The sequence below is a fragment of the Peromyscus eremicus genome, chromosome 1, assembly GCF_949786415.1.
Source record: "Peromyscus eremicus chromosome 1, PerEre_H2_v1, whole genome shotgun sequence".
Classification (NCBI taxonomy): Eukaryota; Metazoa; Chordata; class Mammalia; order Rodentia; family Cricetidae; genus Peromyscus; species Peromyscus eremicus.
The window spans coordinates 174,026,124-174,050,572 of NC_081416.1; the positions used below are offsets into that span (position 1 = coordinate 174,026,124).

Here is a 24,449-nt window from a genome sequence, read left to right on the forward strand (position 1 = left end):
TACATCTAGGAATACTGAGTAGTATTCTCTGGAGTCTTTTCTCACTCATTTAGTCATTAATTCAACATTTGTGGCTCTGTAGCAGGCTTTGAGAGACGCAAGACTGACCAGGACTTCAGGGTGCTGGGGTCAGATCTGACTGCTTATTAATGAGTTATATTAATAGAGTGATCACATGAATATTTACTAAATTTTTGACATGGTCTCAGTATATAGTCCTGGATGTCCTGGAACCCACTCTGTAGTCCAAGCTGGCCTTCAACTCACAGAGATCCGCCTGCCTTTGCCTCCCAAGTGCTGGAACTAAAGGCATGCACTACCACGTCCTGCCATGGGACTGTTTTAATAGTGCCTGAGCTCCCTTGCTAGCCCCAACCTTGGCTTTTCCGAAATCCTGGGGTGCAGAGAGCTGTGAGAAGCGCAGGGCCAAGGCCTGTAACCCTCCCTCCAGCCTCTAGAGGGCGCCAAATCGCCCGAGACCTGGCCCGAAGCGAGGTGCCCCATGAGCGCCTGGCACGCAGGCGCAGCATGGGCATTGGCCCGCCCCCTACTCTTTATTGGCTCCTTTGTGCCGAGAGGCAAGGTCGCGCTGCAGCGGTCTGCGCAGGCGCAGAGCACTTAGGACCGGAAGTAGAGGCGTCCGCCGCTGGTTCGGAGGTAAGGGGCGGGGCGTGCGTGCGGGGCGACTGCGTGCGGCGGTGCCTTCTGCGGGACGCGTTTAGGGCTGGTTCCCCGCGAGCCGGGGAGGGGAGAGAGCCCCAATATAATGAAGGAATAGGCAGGAAGCCGGGACCCCGGGAGCTCTGGCGGTGCTGGAGGACCGAGAGGCCCGGAACTGAATGGAGTTGGGGCACAGATGGACTAAGTCCGGGAACTGGAGAGAAAAAGGGGCCCAGGGTGATGGGGTGGCTCCGAGTGAGGCCCACAAGGGCGCCGGGAACAGATTGGGAAGAAGGACTGGATGGTGGTGGTGAGAACCACGCTTATGGAAAAATGGAGTTTGAAACAACCCTCAAAGTTGGGAGGTGATGGAGAGCCGTTCTGAAAAATGACGAAAGGAAGAAGTGCACCCCAAATTCACGTTTCTCCTGCTGCTTATTTAGCTTAGTAAAATAGAGTGGGGATGGCACTTTCTTAATGCTGTGAGGAAGTGAACATATATGCTTACATACATGATTGAGCGCGCGCGCACACACACACACACACACACACACACACACACACACACACCATTGGAGAGTATTGAGTGGAGCACTGTAGACATAAACGGATGGCCAGGAACCGGGTGTGGAATCAGTATAGAAGGCAGAAACAGCAGGACTGTCAAAGGCCAACCCAGACTACATAGAAAGACTCTTGTCTCCAAAAATAAATAAAGCTTAAAAAAAAAAAAAAAGTTGAAACAAAATGAGGAAGGTGGAGAAAGTCAATTGGAGGTTTGAGGAAGAGAGGAAAAAATAGGTTGGGAAGATGGTTCTGTAAACTACATAACTACATGCTGGGCAAGAACAAAGGCTTGAGTTTGAGGGCGTGGGTGGCTCGTGCCTGTAACCTTAGTACTGGCAGGAAAAAGAAGTAAGATACGGTGATAAGATGGACTGAGAAAGAGACTGAGGTCTGAAGACAGAGAGTGAGAGAAACAAAGCCAGTAAGGATTTGAGCCTAGAAATAGTCCAGAGAATCAAGAGATGGTTAGGGACAAATTTATAGAGAAAATGGAAGATCCGGGTAATCTAAAAGCTCAAGAGAAGCCAGGTGTTGGTGCACACCTGTATTCCCATCACTTTGGAGGATGAGTTTTATTCCAGTCTGGGCTACAATGGCAGGTCTGTGTCCAGAAGCCATACCCTGTTCAGAGTCATCCTTAACCGTGTAGAGAGTTCAAGGTCATCCTGGACTATATGAGACCTCTATGTCAAACAAAGCCCAAATCAAATGAATGATGCTTGAAAGAATAGACTCGTTGGTAGGTATGGGATGCTGATGTTGGGCCTAGCATGCGTAGGCAGTTTATTGCTTGAAAGGAGCCCTCCTTTTTACAGTCCCTGTTTTCTGAGGATCACTGGCTGCATATTCTAGTAGCTTTCCAAAGCCTTGTCCTCGTTCCCTTCTAGACTAGGAGATCTTGGAGCAGTCCTGTCGTCACCCAGCTTCAGACTACTCAGAAGTGATGTACTCTGCCTGGTGTCTGCTCTGTCCGTGGGAGTCATCCCAGCCACTTCACAAGGTCTCCTCACTCAAAACTAAAATAGAGCTCCAACAGTTCCTAGGGTTGGACTGAGTCCCCTCCTACCCCTGTGACTGCATAAAGTAAACCTCTGGACTCTGAGACTGAAGGCTGAGTTGGTGAAATTGCTAATGCCACCAGGAGGTGATTGGTGGCCTTTTATGTCAGTTTTTCCCAGGTTGGATGTCCCTGTGCCTTTGCTGTTTCCCGTGTGTTGGAATTGAATTTGAGTAATAGTTGCTCTTTGGCTCCTTTGCCAGTGTTTTGATATTTGACGGCTGTTGCCCCAGTTTTATACATGAAGAAAACCACTTCAAATAAATGTATTTGTTCGCTGGAGAGATGGCTCAGAGGTTAAGAGCACTGGCTGCTCTTCCAGAGGTCCTGAGTTCAATTCCCAGTACCCACTTGGTGGCTCAAAAAAGTAAATATAGCCGGGCGGTGGTGGCGCACGCCTTTAATCCCAGCACTCGGGAGGCAGAGGCAGGCGAATCTCTGAGTTCGAGGCCAGCCAGGGCTACAGAGTGAGTTCCAGGACAGGCTCCAAAGCTACACAGAGAAACCCTGTCTCGAAAAACAAAAACAAAACAAACAAAAAAAACCAAACCCCAAAACAACAACAACAACAACAACAAAAAAAACCAGGCCGGGCAGTGGTGGCACACGCCTTTAATCCCAGCACTCAGAGGCAGAGCCAGGCGAATCTCTGTGAGTTCGAGGCCAGCCTGGTCTACAGAGCGAGTTCCAGGAAAAAAAAAATTTATTTGTTCATGGTAAATGGTCAGATTCAAACCTGATGATCTACTTGTCTCTAAGTTCTTAACCAAGGAAGTGTGTGAGCCCTTTTAACAATCATAAGCAACCCCCCTTATTACATTTGTGTGTGTGTGTGTGTGTGTGTGTGTGTGTGTGTGTGTGTGTGTGTGAGAGAGAGAGAGAGAGAGAGAGAGAGAGAGAGAGAGAGCGAGCGAGCTCACTCTTTCCTCCCATATAGGTTCCAAGACTCAAACTCAGGTTGCCAGGCTTGTTGGCAAATGCCTTTACCCACTGAGCCATCTCACTGGTCTCATGAACCCTTCTAAGAAGAAAGAATGAACCTGGCAGTGGTGGTGCACACCTTTAATTCCAGCACTCGGGAGGCAGAGGCAGGTGGATCTCTGAGTTCAAGGCCAGCCTGGTCTCCAGAGCGAGCTCCAGGATAATTGCACAGACAGCCGTATGTGCTTTATTACATTTTTTTTTTCAACCGAGAGAAAACAAGATCCCGACTTTAAGCAAAATGGCATTTTTGTGGATGGTGGTGTAGCTCAGTAGTAGAACACCTGCCCAATGTGTGAGGCTTTGGGTTCCATCTCGGCATGGCAGGGAAAGAAAAGGCATTTTCCTACCAGGACAAGAAGTGGAGGGTTGACAGGAACTAAGCTTTGGACACTAATGATGTTATCAGACATAACCCATGTCCTCTCCCAGTGGTCGTCCCTCTGTGTGCCCATTGTGTCTATATGTACCTTATTGTCTAAGGTACATGTCTAGGAAAGACTGATGCCCCTGAGCTACTCTGAATGGGTTCAAGTTTAATCCATTGTCTAGGTAGAACAGATTTTAAAAAAGGAGAGGTTCTCTCTCCTAGCAACCAAGTGTAAATTCCAGAGTAGGGACCTGATTGGGTCATGTGTCCTTTCTTCTGACCAGTCACTAATTAAAGGGGGAGAAAGAGTACCATGACTGGCTAGGCCTTTGTGGTTTGCCCAACCCACCAGAGCCATGTGGATGTGATGGGCCGGTCTCTGAAAACCAGACAAAGGATGGCATGTGCCGAGCAGGCAAAACCAATCCCTAGCACCATAGAAATGTGGTTTCAATTTAAGAAATTCAATTTCAAGGGGCTTCATTCAGTGTTGTGATGCCCAATGGACACCAGATGAGAAGCTGTTTCCTATTTTCATTGTTTCTGTTCTTCCTTCTTACAAGATTCTCTTGTTGATTGACCATGTGACCTACATGTAATGCATTCACAACTTCCCCTTCCTAGTCCAGTGCTTTCAATTGACGTTCTAAAAGTGAATGGCTGTCTTTTTTTCCCCCAAGCATCTAGGACCTGGAAGTCCAGAATGAACCCTTGTCCCCTTCAGAGATCACTGCAGAAGTCATGAGGTCCCTCGTGTGTCCCCTGGCTACCCACCCTGCCACCCACAGTGCTCCTGTACAAGGAAAGGGGAGTTCATCTCCAGTTCCTGCTTGCTGGAGATGGGGCATGGGGTGTAGGTGAGAATACTTGGGTCTAAGTGATCAGAACAGAGACTACTTCTGACAACACTGTGATAGGAACCATGCCTCCTCCCAGGACGAGGGAGGAGAGGGACCGCGGAGACCGGCACCACCGTCGAGCTCCCAGGGAAGAAGAGGCCCAGGAGAAATGGGACTGGAAGTGTCCCGAGACTCGGCGCCTCTTGGAAGACGTATTCTTCCGTGATGAGGATTACATCCGTCGTGGTTCTGAGGAATGCCAGAAGTTCTGGGCTTTCTTTGAACGCCTGCAGAGATTCCAGCACCTCAAGGCCTCCAGGAAGGAGGAGAAGGACCCTGGCCACTCCAAACACTGCATCTCTGCTCTAGCTGACCTACCTCGCACTTATGACCCACGCTACCGCATCAACCTCTCCATCCTCGGTCCCGACACTCGGGGTCGTCAGGGGCCGGGCAGGTGGCTGCCCCCGGAGAAAGTGTCCGAGTTCCGTCGGGCTCTGCTTCACTACCTGGACTTCGAGCAGAAGCAGGCTTTTGGGCGGCTCGCCAAACTGCAGCGGGAGCGGGCGGCGCTTCCCATCGCCCAATACGGGAACCGCATCCTGCAGACACTCAAGGAGCACCAGGTGGTGGTGGTGGCCGGTGACACAGGCTGCGGCAAGTCCACCCAGGTCCCCCAGTACTTACTGGCTGCTGGCTTCAGTCATGTGGCGTGCACGCAGCCCCGGAGAATCGCCTGCATCTCACTGGCCAAGCGGGTCGGCTTCGAGAGCCTCAGTCAGTATGGTTCCCAGGTGAGCGGCACACCAGGTTCCCAGGTTTCCCACTGAGACTCGGGGCAATGAGTTGATCGTCCTCGTAGCAATATGCATTAGAGTTGTCACTGAGGTACTGACCCAGAGATGATTCTTCTAGAACTTCTATCTGCAGCTAAGCTTAACAGCCAGACAGATGGAAGCAAAGGAGGGAATACTCACCCATCTTATTTCCTAGCAGCCATTAGGAAATTCTGATTAAAGACAGTTGGGTTTTTGTTTTGTGATTTTGTGGGAGTGCTAGGGGTCGAACTAGGGTCTCGTTCATGCCAGCGGTTGCTCTGTCACTGGGCTGCATCCCTAGCCTGTGACTCTCCATTAGCCTGATATCAGGAACGGCACCAGACACTGCATGGGCATAATCACATACAGTCTTGTGCATCCAGGGGGAGGAAATCCGGTCTCTAGGGTGGCTTGTGTGCCTAAGTCAGTGGCCTCGTAGCAGAACTGTGATCCCACCTCAAGTCCACAGACATGGCTTTGCCTCAGACTCCCGTGTCGGACAGGGAGGAGCTCTGGTGTTCCACCTCTTCACCATGTCCTTTCCTGACCTCACACTCTCCTTCCCGCCACCCCAGGTTGGCTACCAGATCCGCTTTGAAAGCACACGCTCGGCGGCCACCAAAATCGTGTTTCTGACAGTGGGGCTGCTCCTACGCCAGATCCAGCGCGAGCCCAGCCTGCCCCAGTACCAGGTCCTGATCGTGGACGAGGTCCATGAGCGCCACCTGCACAATGACTTCCTGCTGGGTGTCCTGCGTCGCCTGCTGCCCCGGCGGCCTGACCTCAAGGTCATCCTCATGTCGGCCACCATCAACATCTCTCTCTTCTCCAGCTACTTCAGCCATGCTCCGGTGGTGCAGGTGCCTGGGAGGCTCTTCCCCATCACGGTGAGCCCCGGCCTCTCTGCCTCTGCTTCCCCTACCCTTTCCCATCTCTGCAGCCCACAGCCTCTCTCGTTGAGCATCTGGTCCCTGAACATTCCGACCTGCTGAGGTCTGCTGTGGGGGAAGCGTATGTCTCTTGTGGGAAATCCAGCCCTTCCAGGTGGAAGACGACTGCTCCGTTTGCTGTGGTCCTTCAGGTGGAAGACTGCTCCGTTTGCTGTGGTCCTTCAGGTGGAAGACTGCTCCGTTTCCTGTGGTCCTTCAGGGACGCAGGTTCTTCCTCTCTCACAGCTCTGCCATCTTGCAGGGCAGGGACTGTCATCACAGGACCTTTCACTGCGTCCCTCCATGTATGTGTCAGATGTGTTCTCGCCCTGTTGGCACAGTCCAGATGTGGCACAGTCCCGATGTTGCCATTGTGTAGTAAGGCTCTGTCCTTGTCTGTTCAGGCAGGACTTCATTGTTGCTGGGCGTTTGTGGTTTTGCATGCCCGTGAGGACGCTTCCTAACAAGTACTGGGTGGGGTCCTCACAGGCTCAACTCTTTCTCTTGTTCAGGGTTCGATTCTGTCAGAGCCTATGTGCTGTCCAGTTAATACACCTTTGTAGTCGGCATCTCGATTTTAAAACCTGCAGCACTGCTGGTACCCGGAGGCCTTCTTGTCACCTCGCTGCCTTTTGATCTCACCATCTCCTCTAAAAGTTGCCCACCTTGAGTGTGCCGCCTGCCGAGCAGTCGTGCTGGGTCCCCCTGTGAGCCCACGGTCCCTGCCCCATTGCTGCTCTCTGAGTGACAGCCTGTCCCCGTCCTGGCTCTCCCACAGGTAGTGTACCAGCCGCAGGAGGCAGAGCAGACAGCGTCCAAGTCAGAGAAGCTGGACCCGCGGCCCTTCCTGAGAGTGCTCGAGGCCATCGACAATAAGTACCCCGCTGAGGAGCGGGGGGACCTTCTTGTCTTCCTCAGTGGCATGGCAGAGATCAGCACGGTGCTGGATGCTGCCCAGGCCTATGCCAGCCTTACCCAGCGCTGGGTGGTGCTGCCGCTGCACAGCGCTCTCTCTGTGGCCGACCAGGACAAGGTACTGCACGTAGCCTGCAAAGCAGGGCCGGGGGGAGTCTCGAGGCCAGGAACCAAGTGTGGCTACGCATAGCACTGGTTGTATCCCCAACCCCAGGTCAGTGGGCTTGTACATCCAGGATATTTGGCCCTGGGGGATCTTAACCAGGAGTTGGCAGATTTTCTATGAAAGGCAGGCCAGAGGGTTTTCCTTTCAGGTTTGTAGGCTATAGGCTCTCTCACCGAGTTTCAGGGAAATTTTATTCCTAACAAGATGTGGCCATGGCTGTTGCTCTTAGCATTATGCCTAGCACCAAGAGAAGGGCTTCTGCAGAAGGGACCTCGGTGACAGCCTGAAGAAGTAAGGAGAGTGGGGCTGGACCACAGGGTGCCTGAAGACTCAGTGTGGTGTCTGGACTTGGTCCCAAGTACGCTGGGGGGCCATAGGACAGTTCTGAACAGTAGGGGTATGGTGTGTGTGCATGGGGGGGGTTAGAGTGTGTTTGCCTGGAACCTGGAGACCGGAGAGCAGCTCTGTGGGCTGAGGGTGGAGATGGAGGGGCCTGGACTAGGGGAAGGGGCTAGGGCTTGGGGATGGCGAAGAGTTCAAGGAACGTTGAAGATGTTCAGGGGCTGAGGTGTTGAGGGAGCGAAGCCTAGGATGGCTCAGGCGATGTGTAGGTGAGGTGGGTACCGGGGAGGGTGCCGAGGCTGTTTTAGGCCATGGGTGAAGTATGCCTGGAATGCCCAGGAGGCCACTGAGCAAGCAGGTCCATCAGGGCTGAGTTAGTTCCTCATGTGACTTCCTCCCTTGCCCCAGGTGTTCGATGTGGCTCCAGCTGGAGTACGGAAGTGCATCCTGTCCACCAACATTGCTGAGACCTCAGTCACCATCGACGGGATCCGCTTTGTAGTGGATTCTGGTAAGGGTGGCACTCAGTGCCCATGTACCACCATGAGGGAGAAATGTAGGCACAGTGAGAGAGGTACAGATGTGACCACAGAGTCCCCAACCACTGCAGGGCAGAGGTGGTATTGAGCTGTGGAGCCCAGGCAACACATCAGTGTCCCTCACACGTCCCAAGCTTACATCTCTCTGTCTCAGGGCCTTCCTGCTCTCCCTGCTGAGATCTCTCTCTCTCTCTCCTCTTGTCCCATGGCTTGTACAAACATTCACACCTAGTAATCTCCCCCTTCTTCTGCTGTTGAGAGGGACCAGAATTACATTTTAAATCTGTGGCTCTGTTTATTTCACGTGTTCCCAACTGGAACATTCACTGGAAAGTCAGCCTAGCATAGTTGCTAAGATACGTCAGAGCTGGCCGGTGGGGTCTTGTCGTTGACACGTCTGTCAGATGGAAATAGTAACAGCACCAGCCTTAGGTTGCCAGGAGGAGGGAGTTGGTTCTCTTGGGTGTGTGGGCACCTGGTACAGTGTGAATGCCCAGGAGCCTTAGCAGTTAGTGGTGGCATGGCAGGTAAAACATCCCATAATACCATGTACCATGGAGACATTGTTTAAATGCCATCAGTTTAGACATGGTATGCTCTTGATTTTGAGGCCGTAGAATGGGGCAAAAGTAGTGGATGCACCGTGTGGCGGTGCCCTTGGTCCCGGGAGACCAGGGCCTTTGTTTGCATGTGGCTGGCTGCCCAGCACCTGCGCCTACACATAGTAGGTGCTTACTTAATCAGGGTGTGTGGGATGACTGACCATCCAAAGGAGCCAAGATCAGAGAACAAAGGTAAAAAGGGGCACGTGTGTTAGCCAGCAGCCTGCTACCTCACAGACCCTGGCTCATCGCTTCTGTAGAGATGTGTCCTGGCTCATGGCTTCTGTCCATGGTCTGGTGACCCTAGTACTTTGGGCCTGTAATGAAGACAGCAAGACAATTCGCTCAGGGCCGGGAAGCAAAAGGGTGGAGGAAGGGTGAGGCCCTGCCCGAGGCCCTCCCGCCAGTCCCCCCTCAGAAAGTCTAGGGATCAGCGTATGCCAGGCACACTCTCCATGTGCTGGCAGTGCACAGACGTGGAAATGAAAGCGTAAGGGAGCAGAACGTTGGGGCAGGCCTGGAACATTCTCTCAGGACTGTGGCGGAGTGGCATGTGTGGGGTCGAGCGGAGCCAGCACGTCTTTGTGCTGCTGTGCACACTCCATGCCCTCCTCAGCACCCCTTCCTACCTCCGCTTCACCCAGGGAAGGTGAAGGAGATGAGCTACGACCCGCAGGCCAAACTGCAGCGGCTGCAGGAATTCTGGATCAGCCAGGCCAGTGCCGAGCAGCGCAAGGGCCGAGCGGGCCGCACAGGCCCCGGCGTCTGCTACCGCCTCTACGCTGAGTCTGACTACGACGCCTTCGCCCCATACCCAGTCCCGGAAATTCGCAGGGTGGCCCTGGACGCACTGGTGCTTCAGGTGAGGCCTCCTGACCCTGTGGCTGCCAGGGAGGAGTCGGGAGGGGTTTTGACCCAGTCAGGGCCGTCCCGGCTCTGGGAGACCGCACTCAAGTTGGAGGATTGCTCCTCAGATCCAAGGGTGCAGACAGGGCTTTGGCTGGAAGTAGGTGCAAAGCAGCTTTTGACACCAGACTCCTTAAGACATTTAAGTCATGACCTTGGACTCGTAGGGTAGCTTTGGTTTAGTTTCTGTGACGGGGACCCTCATGGGTTGGCTAACAGAGCTCTCTTCTTCTTGCTCGCTCTCGGTGGGTCTCTGTGTACTCCTGGCTGGCCTGGAATTTGCTATGTAGCCTGGGCTTGCCTTTTTTTTTTTTGTGAGGGTGTGTGGTCTAGGGCAAGGTTTCTCTATTCTGTAGCCCTGGTTGTCCTAGAACTCCCTCTGTAGACCAGGGTGTCCTTGAACTCACAGAGATCCGCCTGGCTCTGCCTCCCGAGTGCTGGGATTAGAGGCGTGTGACTACCACCAGCTCCTTTTGGCTGTTCTTTGATTTGTAGCTGCCCTGTTGCCTGTGCCTCCCGAGTGCTGGGATGACAGGCCACCACTCCCCTTCCTGGGAGAGGAGCCTGGAGTGAGAACAGCCAGCTGTGGGAGCCTGATACAAAATGCAGCAGTGGGCCAGATGATTGTGGTGCACGCCTTGAATCCCAGCAGTCAGGAGGCAGAGGCAGGCGGAGCTCTGTGAGTTTGAGGCCAGCCTGGTCTACAGAGTGAGTTCCAGGCCAGCCAGAGCTACACAGAGAAACCCTGTCTCTAAAACAACAACAACAAAAATCCAGCACTGCTCAGTCACCTGCCAGTCACCTTTGGGAAGGCTGAGAGGCACAGTCTCTGTGCACCTGCCATCCCAGCACAGAGGACGCTGAGCAGGAGGGTGCCAAGTTGCAGCAGGGCTGAGCCTGCAGCCCAGCCGGAGAGCGCCTGCCTGGCACGCATGCGTAGAGCCCTTAGTTCCAAACCCAGCACCGTACACACCCAGCATGGTGGCCACACCTGCCCACCCCAGCACTCTGGAGGTGGGGTGGAAGGGTCAGGTTCATTTTAGGCTACATAGTGCGTCCAAGCCGAGATGTAAGTTCCTATCGTAAAATGAAAAGGGGAGAGAGCTGGCAGTCGAGCTCAGACGTAGAGCACGGTCTAGCCTGTGTGAGACCCTGGGTTCACTGCTAAAGATTGAACGAAAAAGAGAAGAAAAAGCAAGTGTCAGCCTTGGTTCCCATGCTGCCCGGGCGTGTCTGGGAGGTGGCACAAGCCGGTGCCCATCTACAGTGCCCTTCCTACAGGCGTGCACTCTGGTGTCCTCTGTTGTCACTCGGGTTTTACAGGGATTTTGATTGTGACACAGCACAGGTCCCTTGACTCACTGGTGACTTCTCCACCTGCCAGTTAAAGTGACAGTGGCTTACCAGGGGTGATGGTATGTGCCTGGAATCCCAGCACCCAGGAGGCTCAATTAGGAGGCCATAGAAATTGAGGCCAGCTAGGGCTATACAGAGAGACCCTATCTAGCAGTCAAAATACAGCCTCAAAAGCCCTGGCTGTGTAGTGTGGGGAATTAAAGCAGAAAGCCGCACTCTTCACTTTTGGTTACTTCTTAAATCTTCGATTTTTCAGTGTGTGTGTGTGTGTGTGTGTGTGTTGAGGCAGGATCTCACGATATAGCACAGGCTGGCCTTGAACTCAGAATTCTCCTGCCTCAGCCTCTTGAGTATTGGGATGACACTGTCATGCTTTACTTATGATGATCTTTTTGACAGTATCAGGGAGCAGGGTGGAAGGTGGGCGGTGGGTGGCCAGGTGAACAGCTGGATCTCCAAGCCCCGGATGATCCAGGCAGACTCTCTGATCTCTCACGTCACAGCTTCTTTCATCCGATCTCCAGAGAAGGCCTTAGTTTATATGCCAAGATGAGCCTGGTGATGGGGTGTTCTGTTACATTCTCCCACGCTGTCCCCTCACAGGTGGCCTGCCCGGCTGAGGAGCAGTCCAAGGAATTTTCTGCTGTGGTGGACCGGTCCAGGCGGTCCATCGTCCTGGTAGCTCTAGGCTTCTAGCCAGCTTCCCCTACCCAGAGGGTGTCAAGGGTGTACCAGCTGCAGTGTGCCTTAACCCCAGGGATGTTTTCAGATTGGCCCAGTGCAGTCACGTGTGCACTGGAAGTCAGGTTTTCTAATAGATGCAGGGATTGCAGTTCCTGACATGTAGATCTATGAGCGAGACAGACCTCCACGTGAGACATTTTGGAGTTTGGTGAAATTGATACTCTGTAGTCCCTGTGCCACAGTGGCTCCCGTGTCCCCTGAGGATATTTGCTTCTCATTTCAGATGAAGAGTATGAGCGTGGGGGACCCACGGACCTTCCCCTTCATTGAGCCCCCTCCACCTGCCAGCCTGGAAACTGCTATCCTGTATCTCCGCGACCAGGGGGCCCTGGACAGCTCGGAGGCCCTCACCCCCATCGGGTCTCTGCTGGCCCAGCTGCCTGTAGATGTTGTGATTGGTAAGGATCCCCTCCAGCAGAGCTCACGGACCTGCTCGTTCTGAGTGACTCATAGGCAAGTCCAGGCCTTCCCAGGACATTCCCTGTCATACAGCAGCTCATTCGTGAGGGTCCGGTGCCTGGGGCTGGGGTGCAGCAGCGAACACAATACACACGGACCAGGAAAGTGAGCACAGGCGTGACAGAGAGAGGAAGCAGGAGACGGACAGGACGTGTGGGGATGGTCAGGCGTCACTGTCGCTGATGGAAGCTGATGGTTGTGCAGAGACATGGAGATGAGGGTGTGAGCATTGTGGGTGGAATGGGCAGGACATTCCCAGTGTAAGCTGGAAGTAGCGTGACTTCAGACTCAGCAAAGGGAGGTGGGAGAATCCATTTGGGATAACTCATTTTGCTTAGACAAAGGCACCATGTAATTGGTATAAAGTTATCACAGTATTTATCTTGTTTCTTCATGTAAGTCTCGGCAGTCCAGTGCACAGTTCCTATTCCAGTGTTTGGATCAGGCGCATCTCAAGTGCTGATCTTAGTAGCCACGTGTGGCTAGTGGCTGCCATATTGGCGTGCCAGGCGGAGGGAACAGCCGGTGCAGAGGCCCTGTGGTGGGAGCTTTCCAATGTGGTCGAGGAAGCCTGTGTCGCTGGCAGGGGAAAAGGCAGATGAGGTACAGGGAGGAGAGGGCCTTCGAAGGCTAAGGAAAGACAGACAGGAAGCAGCAACTAGGTCAGGCCAGTGTCCAGTCCAGGTGTGTGCAGGGGCTGGCAAGTACTGACGGCATCTCCTCTGCAGTCCCCTCCTTTCCCTCCGCTCCCATTACAGCCTTCCCTGCCCAGTAGTTTAAAATACTCGAACAGAAGCCAGCAAGTGAACGAAGCCCCAACATTGTGATATTGGGGGCTCTAGCCTTTGAGTGTCATTCCACTAGAGGCCCGCTGGCTGGTACGACACAGTAAACTGTTCCCTGGCTTCCCGCAGCTGGGGTGTCCCTGAAGCAGTGTTAGCCCCATCATTCAATGCCATGAGCTAGGAGGATTCTAGAAGCCTGTGGGACAGTGAAGCTACTCTGATGGAGCTCACAAATGATGCATGGGAGGAGGGCACCGGGTGGTGATGGGGCCACACTGGCACTCAAGCAGACACCTGATGGCAGGCCGGAGCAGTGCTGGGCCTGGCCTGGGGTCAGCGAGAGGCTCTGGGTGGAAGACTGGAGTGTTTAGGGGGAACTCTGCTTTGTGGGACGGGAAGTGAGCAGAAGATGAAGGGATCAGCCTGGTGAGTCAGAAGGGCTGGGTCTGGGGCCCCTCTGGAGCCGTGTCCCCTCCAGCTCCACACTGTAGAGGGCCTCAGTGGCCTGGAGCAGAGGGGGCCAGCCTGTCTTCACCGTTACCAAGAAGGGGCATTTGCCTTGAGGGTTCAGGCTCCTGAACTCCGTCTGACCAGTGACCCGCTGTCTTAGGGTAGTTCTCCCGCTGGGGTGCTAACGCTGGGGTGCTAACTGAGCCAGAACTGCTGGAAAGACGGCCTTTGGCCACCTTCATCCTGAGGCGGCTCTCCCTCATCCGGAGGCGGGCCTCAGACACAGGTCTTCCCCCAGCGCAGGTCCACCCCTGGTCTGTCTGGTGGCCCTGCATTGTTACCAGCTCTCTTACTCATTCATTCTGAGTCATTCCTGTACCTCAGCTCTCATGACTCACGATGTTCTGTTTCCACCACAGCCTGTATTTTGCTACCTCAGCAGGGCCACCCACATGCTGCTGCCCACATCTGTGGCCGGGGCGATCTCTCCTGTCCCCAGCAGAGCAGCCCTGAGAGGCTGGGTGCCGTGCTCTCTGAGGCCTCCAGGGCCTAAAGCAGATGGCTGGTTTTTGTCTGTCTGGAGGGAGTCAGATTAAAGGAATCAGAGCGGAGGGCTGAAGAGCGTTCTTGGGGCTCTTGCCGTGCCAGGGGAGCTTCAGGCACTCCCCCCATTTCCTCTGTTCCTCCTCAGGATAGGTGAGGAAGCAGGCTCAACTGAGGAACTGACATGTGCCCCAGGGTGTGGGACAGGCACCATCAGGGGAGCCATAGAGCTTGGCTTGCATGCTCCACATCATCTCCCGAGGTGGGAAATCTGTGACCCACTTGACCACACGTGGGGGGAGGAAGCAGGCGCGTGCAGTGGTGGAGCAGAGGGCGTGAGGCACAGGTGGTGAGCCACGATGGGCTGGCTCTGCGTGTCTCACAGTGAAAGACAGATATGGTCTCGGGGCAGTCCCGGGACCTCGTGCAGGCCTGGGCCCTGCCTCGCCCAGCTGCAGCCTGGCTTCAGTGCCTCTCATTCCACGGGGCCAGTGTGTGACAGTGTGGAGGAGACCAGTGAGGCTGAGCAGGCGTTCGACCGGCCAGGCCTGAGCTCCCAGAAAGTCCTGTGTCTACACGGGTCTCCAGAGCCAGGGGGTTCCCTGCTCCTCACTGATGGGCGTGGACGTATGGACCACACTGAGTTCTGAGCCCCTCGCTTTCCTTCCCCGTGGCCTTCCTCGCTCTCCCTCACCTTCCTCTCACCTCCTGTGTCCCTCTACTCCTGCCTTCCTCCTCCTCGTCCTTGAACTAAATGAAGGCTGCAGCCACTTTTATTCCGCAGTAGGCACAGTCAGCCCCAGAGCAGACCAGGGCAGGCCACGGGCAGGTCTCACTCGGGGAAGAGAGTTGTGGCCATGGAGAGCTAAGGAAATCAAGCTGGGGAGGGCTGCCGGAAGCCATTGTGAACACACAGGAATCTCAAAGTTGTGGCCAGCACTGAACAGGGCCCCGTGGGCCTACGGAGGTAGAAATCGTGCTCACCTCCAGTGGAGAATCAGGGAATGGAGCCTCTTGCCCAAGGTCACATGATCACAAATCTCAGCCTGTGGGTTTGAATCTGTCCATCCGGTTCCTGAGGCTCTTTGTGAGCAAGGGGAAAGAGGTGCAGTCAGGCCTCAGAACCCCCCAGAGCAGAAAGGCTGCTTCCCCAGGGCCCGGGAGGCTTAGCTCCGCCCCTGCCGCCCACAGGGAAGATGCTGATCCTGGGCTCCATGTTCAGCCTGGCAGAGCCCGTGCTGACCATTGCTGCTGCCCTCAGCGTCCAGTCACCGTTCACCCGGAGTGCCCAGAGCAGCCTGGACTGCGCCACTGCCCGGCGGCCCCTGGAAAGTGACCAGGGCGACCCCTTCACGCTCTTCAATGTCTTCAACGCCTGGGTGCAGGTGAGGCTGGGCTGGGTGGCCGGGGGGCCTCTGTCATTCTTCCCAATGGGGAAGCTTGCATCTGTAGTGCCTCATGTCTCTGAGCCCTGAATCTACCTAAGGAATCCCTTGTCCTTGCCATTCATGCCCTGGGGCCAAGGGACAGCCAGTGCCCAGCCCAGGATCAACAGGGAGCTCGGGATTGCCACAACCTGACAGAAGCCAGGGCTGTCTGGAGAAAAGCCAGCCTCCTTGGGGGACATCGTATACCCTGTCCACCATTCCTGAGCCCTCACCAGTGGCCGTTCAGAGTCATGACTCGGGGTCCCTAACCCCGCGTGCTGTTTGGGTGCTCCTGGGGGCGGGAGTACAGCGCTGAGGCCGAGTTCCGGGAGGAGGCTCCCAGGGTTCCTGAGAGCGGCCCCCAGCCCGCCCTTTCTTCGGAGTCTCCTGTGCTCGGGCTCTGTCCCCGAGCTAGCCGGGCCCTGACTCTGAGGTGTCTGCCCCTCAACCAGGTGAAGTCTGAGCGCAGCGGGAACTCTCGCAAGTGGTGCCGCCGCCGGGGTGTGGAGGAGCACCGGCTGTACGAGATGGCCAACCTGCGGCGCCAGTTCAAGGTGGGGACCAGACCTGGTGACCAGGCCCACCACATCACTGTCCAAGAAGACAGGCAGGCCTGGGGCATCCTGGGCATGGTGGAAAAAATGTGGGCCTTGAAGGGGGCTCCTCGGGAAGGCGCATGGGTCACTGGGCCGTGTGGCATCCTGCCGGGGAAGCCCACTCTTGGCCCCTGGGTGCTGACCTTAAGCTCGGGCTGAGTGCTGAGGGACTGTGTAAAGGAACAGGACAGCCAGTGTGTCTGGAGCCCAACATTGTGCAGCGTATCCAGCTCTGCCACGTTGTGACAGCGTGGCTGCGGGCACATGCTGTCCCCTGGGCCTTAGCTTTCCCTGCAAACTGGAAGATAAATGTAGTGACAGTCTTGCACCCTCCGTGAATCCCAGTGAGCAAATATATGTAGCTTACCAGATGCTGCTGCCTGACAGGCATGTGGGTGGTGTGTGGACAGTGCGTCACTGTGGTCCCCGGAGATGAGAACAGAGCATGTGCTCTCCATCATGAACTTGGACCCCATGGTTCTGTGGCTTCTGTCTGTCCATTGCCTACAGGAAGCTCAGATACCTTGCGATAGTCCGGCAGTGTCTATAGAGGGGAGGTAACAGGAATTCCTGGGGTAGTCTCTGGCCTTAACTGCAGGTGGGTCAGTTGGGACTCAGAAACCTTTCCAGGGCCTCCATGTCGGGCCCAGTCATTCCCTCTCCATGTCTGCAGCTTTCGGAGCTGTGATTCCACCCTTGTTACCCCCAGACACTGTGAGAAGCTGACGTGATGTGTATCAGGGCGTAGGCACACTTGCATGAGCACACATACAGCATCCGTGTTCTCAGGCACAGTGGGGAAAGGGCCCCTGAGATTGCATCCTTAGATGGCAGGGTGGTGGGGAAAGGGGGACTCGGGTCTTTCCCTCTGGGTCCCACCACCAACTCCCGTTGGATTCTGGAGTAGGAAGGTCCAGGTTGGTGGGATTTGGCCTTTTCTTTCTTTTTTTGGTTTTTCAAGACAGGATTTTACCGTATAACAGCCCTGGCTGTCCTGAAACTCGCTCTGTAGAACAGGCTGGCCTTGAACTCAGAGATCCACCTGCTTCTGCCTCCCTGTGAACCACATGCGCCTGGCCAGGATTTCCTGCGCTAACTAGTGACAGCTCTTCCCAGGGCCCAGAGCTCAAGGCTGGGGCAAAGGACTGACCCCGCTCCAGCCCTGCAGGGGGAGCCGGGGCGCCCTCATTCTGTACTGAAGGGAACGCCGGGCCTGTGAGCCTGTGTCAGCCCACCGCCCTGTGCCCTTCCTGTCCGCAGGAGCTGCTGGAGGATCACGGGTTGCTGAGCGGGGCCCAGGCAGCGGCGCCCGCGGACAGCTACAGCCGCCTGCAGCAGCGCCGGAAGCGCCGGGCCCTGCACCAGCTGAAGCGGCAGCACGAGGAGGGCGGGGGACGCAGGCGCAAGGTGCTGCGTCTGCAGGAGGATGGCTGCTCCAGTGATGAGGACCGCGAGGGCTCCGCCTCCCAGCGGGCTGACAGCGTTGACATCCAGGTGGGATAGCCAGGTCCTGGGTCAGGGGCATGAAGGGGCCGGGAACCCAGGAGAAACAGCCACCCCCAGGGATTGAAGGAAGAGTCGGTCTTGCTCTCTCGATTGCCAGAGCCCGTCCCAACCCGTGCATCCTAGCATAGCAGCTTCCACAGTGTGTGTGTCCGTCCGTCTGTCCGTCCCCAGAGCCACCACCAATCCTTGTCTCTACAGGATGTGAAGTTCAAGCTTCGGCACAACTTGGAGCAGCTGCAGGCGGCTGCCAGCTCAGCCCAGGACCTGACCCGCGACCAGCTGGCCCTGCTCAAGCTGGTGCTGGGGCGGGGCCTCTACCCGCAGCTGGCTGTGCCCGATGCATTCAACAGTGGCCGCAAGGACTCCGACCAGGTGGGGTTCCTTCTCCCTTCTGTGCCCGAGTCTGTCACTTAACACATTTCCTGGGCACCGGCCATGTTCCGGTGTGACAGAAGGACCCTTGGCTCTGTCCTTGGGCTGCTCCGCCCACTAGCCAGAGGGGCAGGGCTGGAGGAGGGCAAGGCAGTGGGTCGAACCCAGCTTACGCAGGGGTCCAGAGGACTTCATGGATGAGGAGGGACCTTGTGCTGGGGCGGAGAAAAGGGGACTGGGCACTGGGTGGAGCAGGTCCGCGGCGGCCTCTGCTCCAGTGCTTGTCTCCGCCCTCTGCAGATTTTCCACACCCAAGCCAAGCAGGGCACCGTGCTGCACCCCACCTGTGTCTTCGCCAACAGCCCTGAGGTATTGCACACACAGGAGCAGGAGGCTGCAGGCCGTGAAGGGAGGAGCCAAGGTACAGTGACCCTGGTGGTACCACTGCAAGCCCAGGTCCCTCACTCGGTCATCCCCCAGGGCTCCTTCTCACACCCCATCTGTGCTGTGCTGTGGGAGGGGAGCCTCAGGAGTGGCTGCAGGCAGCATGCGGTGCTGGGCCACTGCCTGAATCCAGCCGATGACACCGCAGCTGGCCCTGTGCTGGTCGGCCTGTGAGAGCCTCAGCTTGGTCCTGAGGAGGGAAGCCCCCCAGCTTTTGTGCAGACATGCAGGCAGAGCCACAGGGGCCCATCCCCAGGCTGGCACTGTCCCCTGCAGCCTGCCTGCTCGCTCAGGAGCCAGCTCACCCTCCTGGGGTATGAAGAAAGTGAGATGGTCATTGACAAAGACAAGGCTTAGGAGGGGCAGCGTCTAGGGTAGAATCAGCTTTGTTGCCCACCATGACCAGGTCGCGGTCCTCTCTGCGGGTTCCACTTCCTGCCTGCCTGCCTTTTTGTTTTTGTGGCACTAGATATTGTAGCAGGCCTTTTTTTTTTTTTTTTTTTTTTGAGCCACCAACCAGCTCCCAAATCATGACACAGACACAGAGACTTCTCCTTAGTTACGAATGCTCAGCCTTAGCTTAGCTCTTATTTCAATCTGTTTCTCTTTATCTACATTTTGTCTCATGGCTTTTAACCTTTTTTTTTTCTTCTTCTTTCTGTATATCTTACTTTCCTGCTGTTTCTATCCCTGTCTTTCTCCCTCATTTTCTCCTCCTCCTCACATTCCTAGGCTCGAGCCTAGATTTCTCCTATTTATTCTCTCTGTCCGCCAGCCCCACCTATCCCTCTTCTGCCTAGCTATTGGCCGGTCAGCTTTTTATTAGACCAGTCAGGTGCCTTTGGCAGGCAAAGTGAAACAGTTACACATCTTTTCATCATTAAACAAATGTAGCCTAAACAAATGTAGCCCATCTTTACATTGTGAAACAAATGCATCAGAAACAAATGTAGCACACCTTTACACAGTTAAATATTCCACAACATAAACAAATGTAGCACACCTTTACACAGTTAAATATTCCACAACATAAACAAATGTAGCACACTTTACACAGTTAAATATTCCACAATGTAAACAAATGTAACACATCCTTACATAGTTAAAGGATCCACAACAAGATATTGAGCCCATAGCCTCACATAAGTGAGATAAGTGTCCTACCCAGCTACCTCCTCAGCTTCTCTCTCTTTTTCTCTTTTCATTTTGAAAATTTCCAGTCACACGAGGTAGTGATGGGTGCCCTCAAGCAGCCCCAACAGGCTGTCACCATCCGTTAACCCCTGCTTTCTTACCTTCCTGCTGTAAAATGTAACTTTTTTACACTTACTTACTTTGTACATGCGTGCGTGTTTCAGGGCACACATGTTACCGCATGCATGTGGCAGTCAGAGGACAGTTTGTGGCAGTCAGTTTTCCTTCTAGCATGTGGGTCCTGGGGATTGAACTCAGGTGGTCAGGCTTGGCAGCAAGACCTCTACCAGCCGAGCTACCTCACCGCATGCCAGACTTCATGTCATTTATTAACAAGGACTGTTTGTGTCAGGACAGTGCTGATGACCCTCTCAGGGTGGACAACAGTTCCGTAGTGTCACGGTCCAGAGCTCACAGGCTGCCGCAGCGTGTTTACGATAAGCCAAAGTCGCCGTCATAACCCGTGGGCAAACGATCCGTGTGCTGTGTGATGTCAGGCCCTGAGTGATGGAAGGGTGGTCATGGGCGTGCAGCCGGGGAGTCAGGTGGGTCTGAGCGGGCCACTTTCACCTTTCAGATGGCAAGGACCAAATGAGCTGCAAGCACCAGCTGCTGGCCTTCGTCTCCCTGCTGGAGACCAACAAACCATACCTGGTGAACTGCGTCCGCATCCCGGCCCTCCAGGTAGGCCTCTGCCCTGACTGTTGGACGGTGGTCTGGAGGAGCTGCCCTCTGCCCACACCAGCTGCTCGCATGGTCTGCGTGGTCTGCGGCTGTGGGCGGTCCTTATTTGTGGCTCTATGCGTGCTTACTTGTTGAGTGCCCGCTGGTGCCAAGCACTGTTCCCAGCACCCGGTGACATACTGAGGGCTCAGGCCCTCTCCTGCCCTCCTGGGCTCACAGGTCAGGGAAGCCTATGCCTTCATGGGAATCCAGGATTGCAGGTGAATACCTGTAACCCCTGAAGGAGGCTCATGAGTTTGAAGCCAGCCTCGGCTATATGAGATTATGGTGGGTTTTTGTTTGTTTGTTTTAAATCCCCAGGAAAAATAGGGATGTGGAGTGGCGGCAGGAGGTGGTGGGCACTGACAGGTACGATATGAGCGGATGAGATGTGCTGACTGGCCGCAGTCCTGAAGGGACTGGGTCACACTCTGAGAGGAGTCTTTAGCAAGAGGGCCAGCATGGGCCGAGGCCCCAAGGCAGGTGTGTGCTGCTGTGTTCGGCTGGAGACTGGGGCAGGCTTTGATGTAGTGGCTGTGGGAAGCTGAGCCTAGTCCAGGAAGAGGTCCCGCCCATAGTCGCTTCCATGGCCTAAGTGTTCACTTTACAGAGGAAGCTGAGGTCACATCACCGCCTGGGCCACACAGAGGGAGTGGTGACCCCAGATCTAGGGTCACATGCTGTCCCTGCAGTTTCCCCAGTCAGTTGGATGTCCCCACTCTTCAGACCCCTTTGGTTTTGTTCCCGAAGACAGGAAAGAAACCGTGCAGGGCCTTCAGGAGGCTGTAGCCCTTGACCTCCACTGAGGCCTTTTCCTCGAGCCATGGGTGCCAGCCACCATTGCTGTGGGCCGGGGATCTGTGCCAGCCAGCTGGCAATCATGTGCAATGGGAGACAGTGCTCCCCAGGCTCCTGTGTACTGTGGAGAAAGGGATGATGGGAAGGAGACATCTGCCATCTGGGGTGATGTCTGGATCCCAGTCCGCTCCCCTTTGACTGCTTGTTGAGGATGTGGAATCTCAAATGGGCATCACCCGCTGAGCCCTGTGGTACTGTCACCAGCCTCCAGCCCATCCACCCATGGCCAGCCCTGCCCTTCCTGTGGGGTTGCCCCCCAAATATCACCATTGAACAGCACACAGGTGGTCCTGGCCCTGCCTCGGTGTCAGAGACCCATGTGCCTGTGTCTGGGGTCTTTCTGGCTCCCATCTTCCCTCCTCAGCCTCCCAAGCAGTGGGAGTAAAGCATGAGTCATCCGTTTATGACTTCCTGTGATCACATCCACTCCCTGACTGTGGCCCCTAAGATTCCTTGACTCGTAGGCTCCCGGGACATTCTACTCTTTAATTCCGTCTTGGTCTCTCCAAGTTGAATGTCGGCTGGTGGTGGGGCTGCCTTTGTGCTGTTCACTGTGTCTCCAGCACCAGAACGTGCAGAGGAGACCTGCAGGATTGTGGGGTCTTTGTGCTGAGTAGACAGGGTGGGAGGATGCTTGGATGGGAGAAAGGTTTTTAGGTCGGTGGGTGGATGGGTAGGCAGACAGGTGATGGGTAGGCAGACAGGTGATGGGTAGACATGTGGATGGGTGGACAGTATTAGCGGGAGAGGGAGGGACATTGGGTACGGTGATGGACAGGTGGGGGATGGGCAGGTAAGGACCGAATGTGTTTAGATGGATGGGTCGTAAATGATGGGTAGGCAGGAACATAGCCAGGCGGGCGCTCTGGGGGGGCACCCGAGCCATTTCCTGGCTCCCGACTCTCGTCTCTTTCAGTCCCTCCTGCTGTTCAGCCGGTCCATTGACACCAACGGTGACTGCTCCCGCCTGGTAGCTGACAGTTGGCTGGAGCTGCAGCTCACGGATAGTGAGAGTGCCGTCCGGCTCCTGGCCGCGTCCCTGCGGCTCCGTGCACGCTGGGAAGGTGCCTTGGACCGGCAGCTGGCTCACCAGGCCCAGCGACAGAGGCTAGAGCAGGAGGAAGAGGTGGAGTCTCCGGCAGTCGGCCCCCAGGAGGTGGCTGCCCTGAGCCGGGAGCTGCTGCAGTTCATGGCGGCCCAGGTACCGTGTGGCCCGAAGGGGCATCACTTAGTGGGGTTCATTTAAGAGGGTAAGTGGTACCCGGGGTCACGTGGCTAAGGGGAAGCGCAAGCGTTTGGCTCCAGAGGCCATGCTGCTAGACACCTGTGCCGCTCATTGAGCAAATGATAGATGCCTTCTGCATGCATGCACGGTGCAAGCTACGGACATGTGGAGTGTGAGGGCTTAGGTGTTCCCCGTGAGGACAGAGGAGAGACCTGGACAGGGTGGACTGAAACCACACTCTTAGGTGGGAACAGACAGCTGCTTCTGGCCCTGCCCCGTGGAGGTCCAGGGAGAGGGATGACTCCAGGCTGACTTCCTGGGGGTGAGGATGGGCCTAGGCAGTTGGGAAAAGGGGAGCAAGCCTGAGATACCTTGCTGGGGCCACAAAAGGCTTGGAAGCAAGTTGTGAGTCGCTCCATGCCCACGAAGCCCAAGGGAGGGCTTTAGACAGAGCTGACTCTGGGGGTGCCCACCCCATCTCTGTCTCTGGTCTCTCCTTCTGTAGGTCCCCTACAGCCTCCGACGGCTCACTGGCCTAGAAGCCCAGAACCTCTATGTGGGACCCCAGACCATCACAGCCGCCCCTAGTCTGCCCGGCCTCTTTGGGAACTCTACCCTGTCTCCCCACCCCACCAAAGGGGGCTACGCGGTCTCCGATTTTCTCACCTACAACTGTCTCACGGTGAGTGTGCTCGGCAGGTGGGTGGGTGGAAGCTGCAGGCCCCCCTGGCAGTCACAGTCCTGGCCCCCAGCTGGTGACGCATGCGTCCTGACGCCTTTGCTCTGCTGTAGAGTGACACCGACCTGTACAGTGACTGCCTGCGCTCCTTCTGGACCTGCCCGCACTGTGGCCTGCACATGCCATTCACACCCCTGGAGCGCATCGCTCACGAGAACACCTGCCCCGAGGCGCCGCGGGATGGTCCAGGCAAGTCCAGGAGGGGACATGAGGATCCTGTACCCGCCGAGCGTAAGGCCCTTAACCATTGTCCATCACACATTGCTGCCTGGGTCTGGCTTGCTGGATACTGGGGACCGGTGGCCAAAGACCCTAGCCCTAGGCAGGGCCGCACAGGACCTGGAGGCTCCTCCCTTGACCTGTCACCTGTTTTTCTCTTCAGTGGCTGTCGTGGTTTCTGGTTGCACGGCCACCTCTGTCTCATCACACTGCACAGTACCACTCCACAGGGGAGACTGTGGCTGGGTGCCCCAGATGCTGGCACCAGGCACCAGGGTTGGGTGTGAGCCATAGGCACCCCTCTCCTCTACAGGGTCTGAGGAGGCCGCTCCTGCACCACCACAGAAGACCTCGGCGCTGCAGAGGCCCTACCGCTGCCAGCTGTGCGGGGAGGACTTCCTCTTCACTCCCACGGAGGTGCTGAGACACCGCAGGCAGCACCTGTGATCCAGTGCTCCAGGGAGCACCCCAGCTGGGGCACAGTGGGGGGTCCCTGTGAATAAAGCAGACTTTGCATCTGAACCAGCATCTCTCGGTGGGGAGAGCCACAGCCCTGGTTCAGGGCCCTGGGCAGGTCCGGGGACCGCGCTGAGGCCGCTGGTGCCTCCAGAGTCCCGTGGGAATCTCCAAGCCTAGCAGCTCCCCCAAGGCCCCTCAGTCTGCTGCCCCAGCTGGAGATGTGGGGGGTGTTAGTGTTCGTGTGGGACCATGGGCTGCACCTGGACACCCCCACCCAGCCTCCTCCCGCTGCTGGATATAGTTCTCAGGGGCCTCTACTGGACTCCTAGTCGCACCCCACTTCTTGGCGTCCTCCTCTCCTTCACCCTCACCCTCACAGGCGGTGCACACAGCCCTTCTCTTTTGTGCCCTGCCTCCCTCTTCATCCCTTGGGACCTCACTCAGGCCCTGCTCCAGGCACATCACCTCCACTCTGTGCCCAGCCACTTCTGACACCTCCACTCTGTGCCCAGCCACTTCTGTCACCTCCACTTTCTGCCCAGCCACTCCTGACACACGCGGCCTCGGGAGTCTGAGGTGGAGCCCAGCTTGGCAGTTACTTCTGCATTGCGATGTCCTCAGTCCCAGTCAGAAGCAGCTTAAGGGATGCGGGATTTTTA

General features: G+C 55.9%; 1 protein-coding gene and 1 long non-coding RNA gene across 2 annotated transcripts; both read left to right on the forward strand.

The window, feature by feature from the left end:
* The first annotated feature begins 597 nt into the window (after window positions 1-597).
* On the forward strand, window positions 598-2,466 carry LOC131902555 (uncharacterized). Its single transcript, XR_009377091.1, has 2 exons — window positions 598-657; window positions 2,115-2,466. It is a non-coding gene; the product is annotated as an uncharacterized LOC131902555 (long non-coding RNA).
* A 1,934-nt stretch (window positions 2,467-4,400) lies between these two features.
* On the forward strand, window positions 4,401-23,833 carry Dhx34 (DExH-box helicase 34). The gene is made up of 16 exons (XM_059281271.1): window positions 4,401-5,268; window positions 5,868-6,179; window positions 7,000-7,254; window positions 8,053-8,155; window positions 9,430-9,647; window positions 12,015-12,189; window positions 15,220-15,413; window positions 15,908-16,009; window positions 17,312-17,545; window positions 17,756-17,929; window positions 18,230-18,350; window positions 20,145-20,251; window positions 22,065-22,349; window positions 22,879-23,055; window positions 23,166-23,301; window positions 23,645-23,833. Exons 1-16 carry the CDS (start codon window positions 4,558-4,560, stop codon window positions 23,776-23,778), a joined length of 3,438 nt encoding a protein of 1,145 aa, XP_059137254.1. The 5' UTR covers window positions 4,401-4,557; the 3' UTR covers window positions 23,779-23,833.
* The last annotated feature ends 616 nt before the right edge of the window (window positions 23,834-24,449 follow it).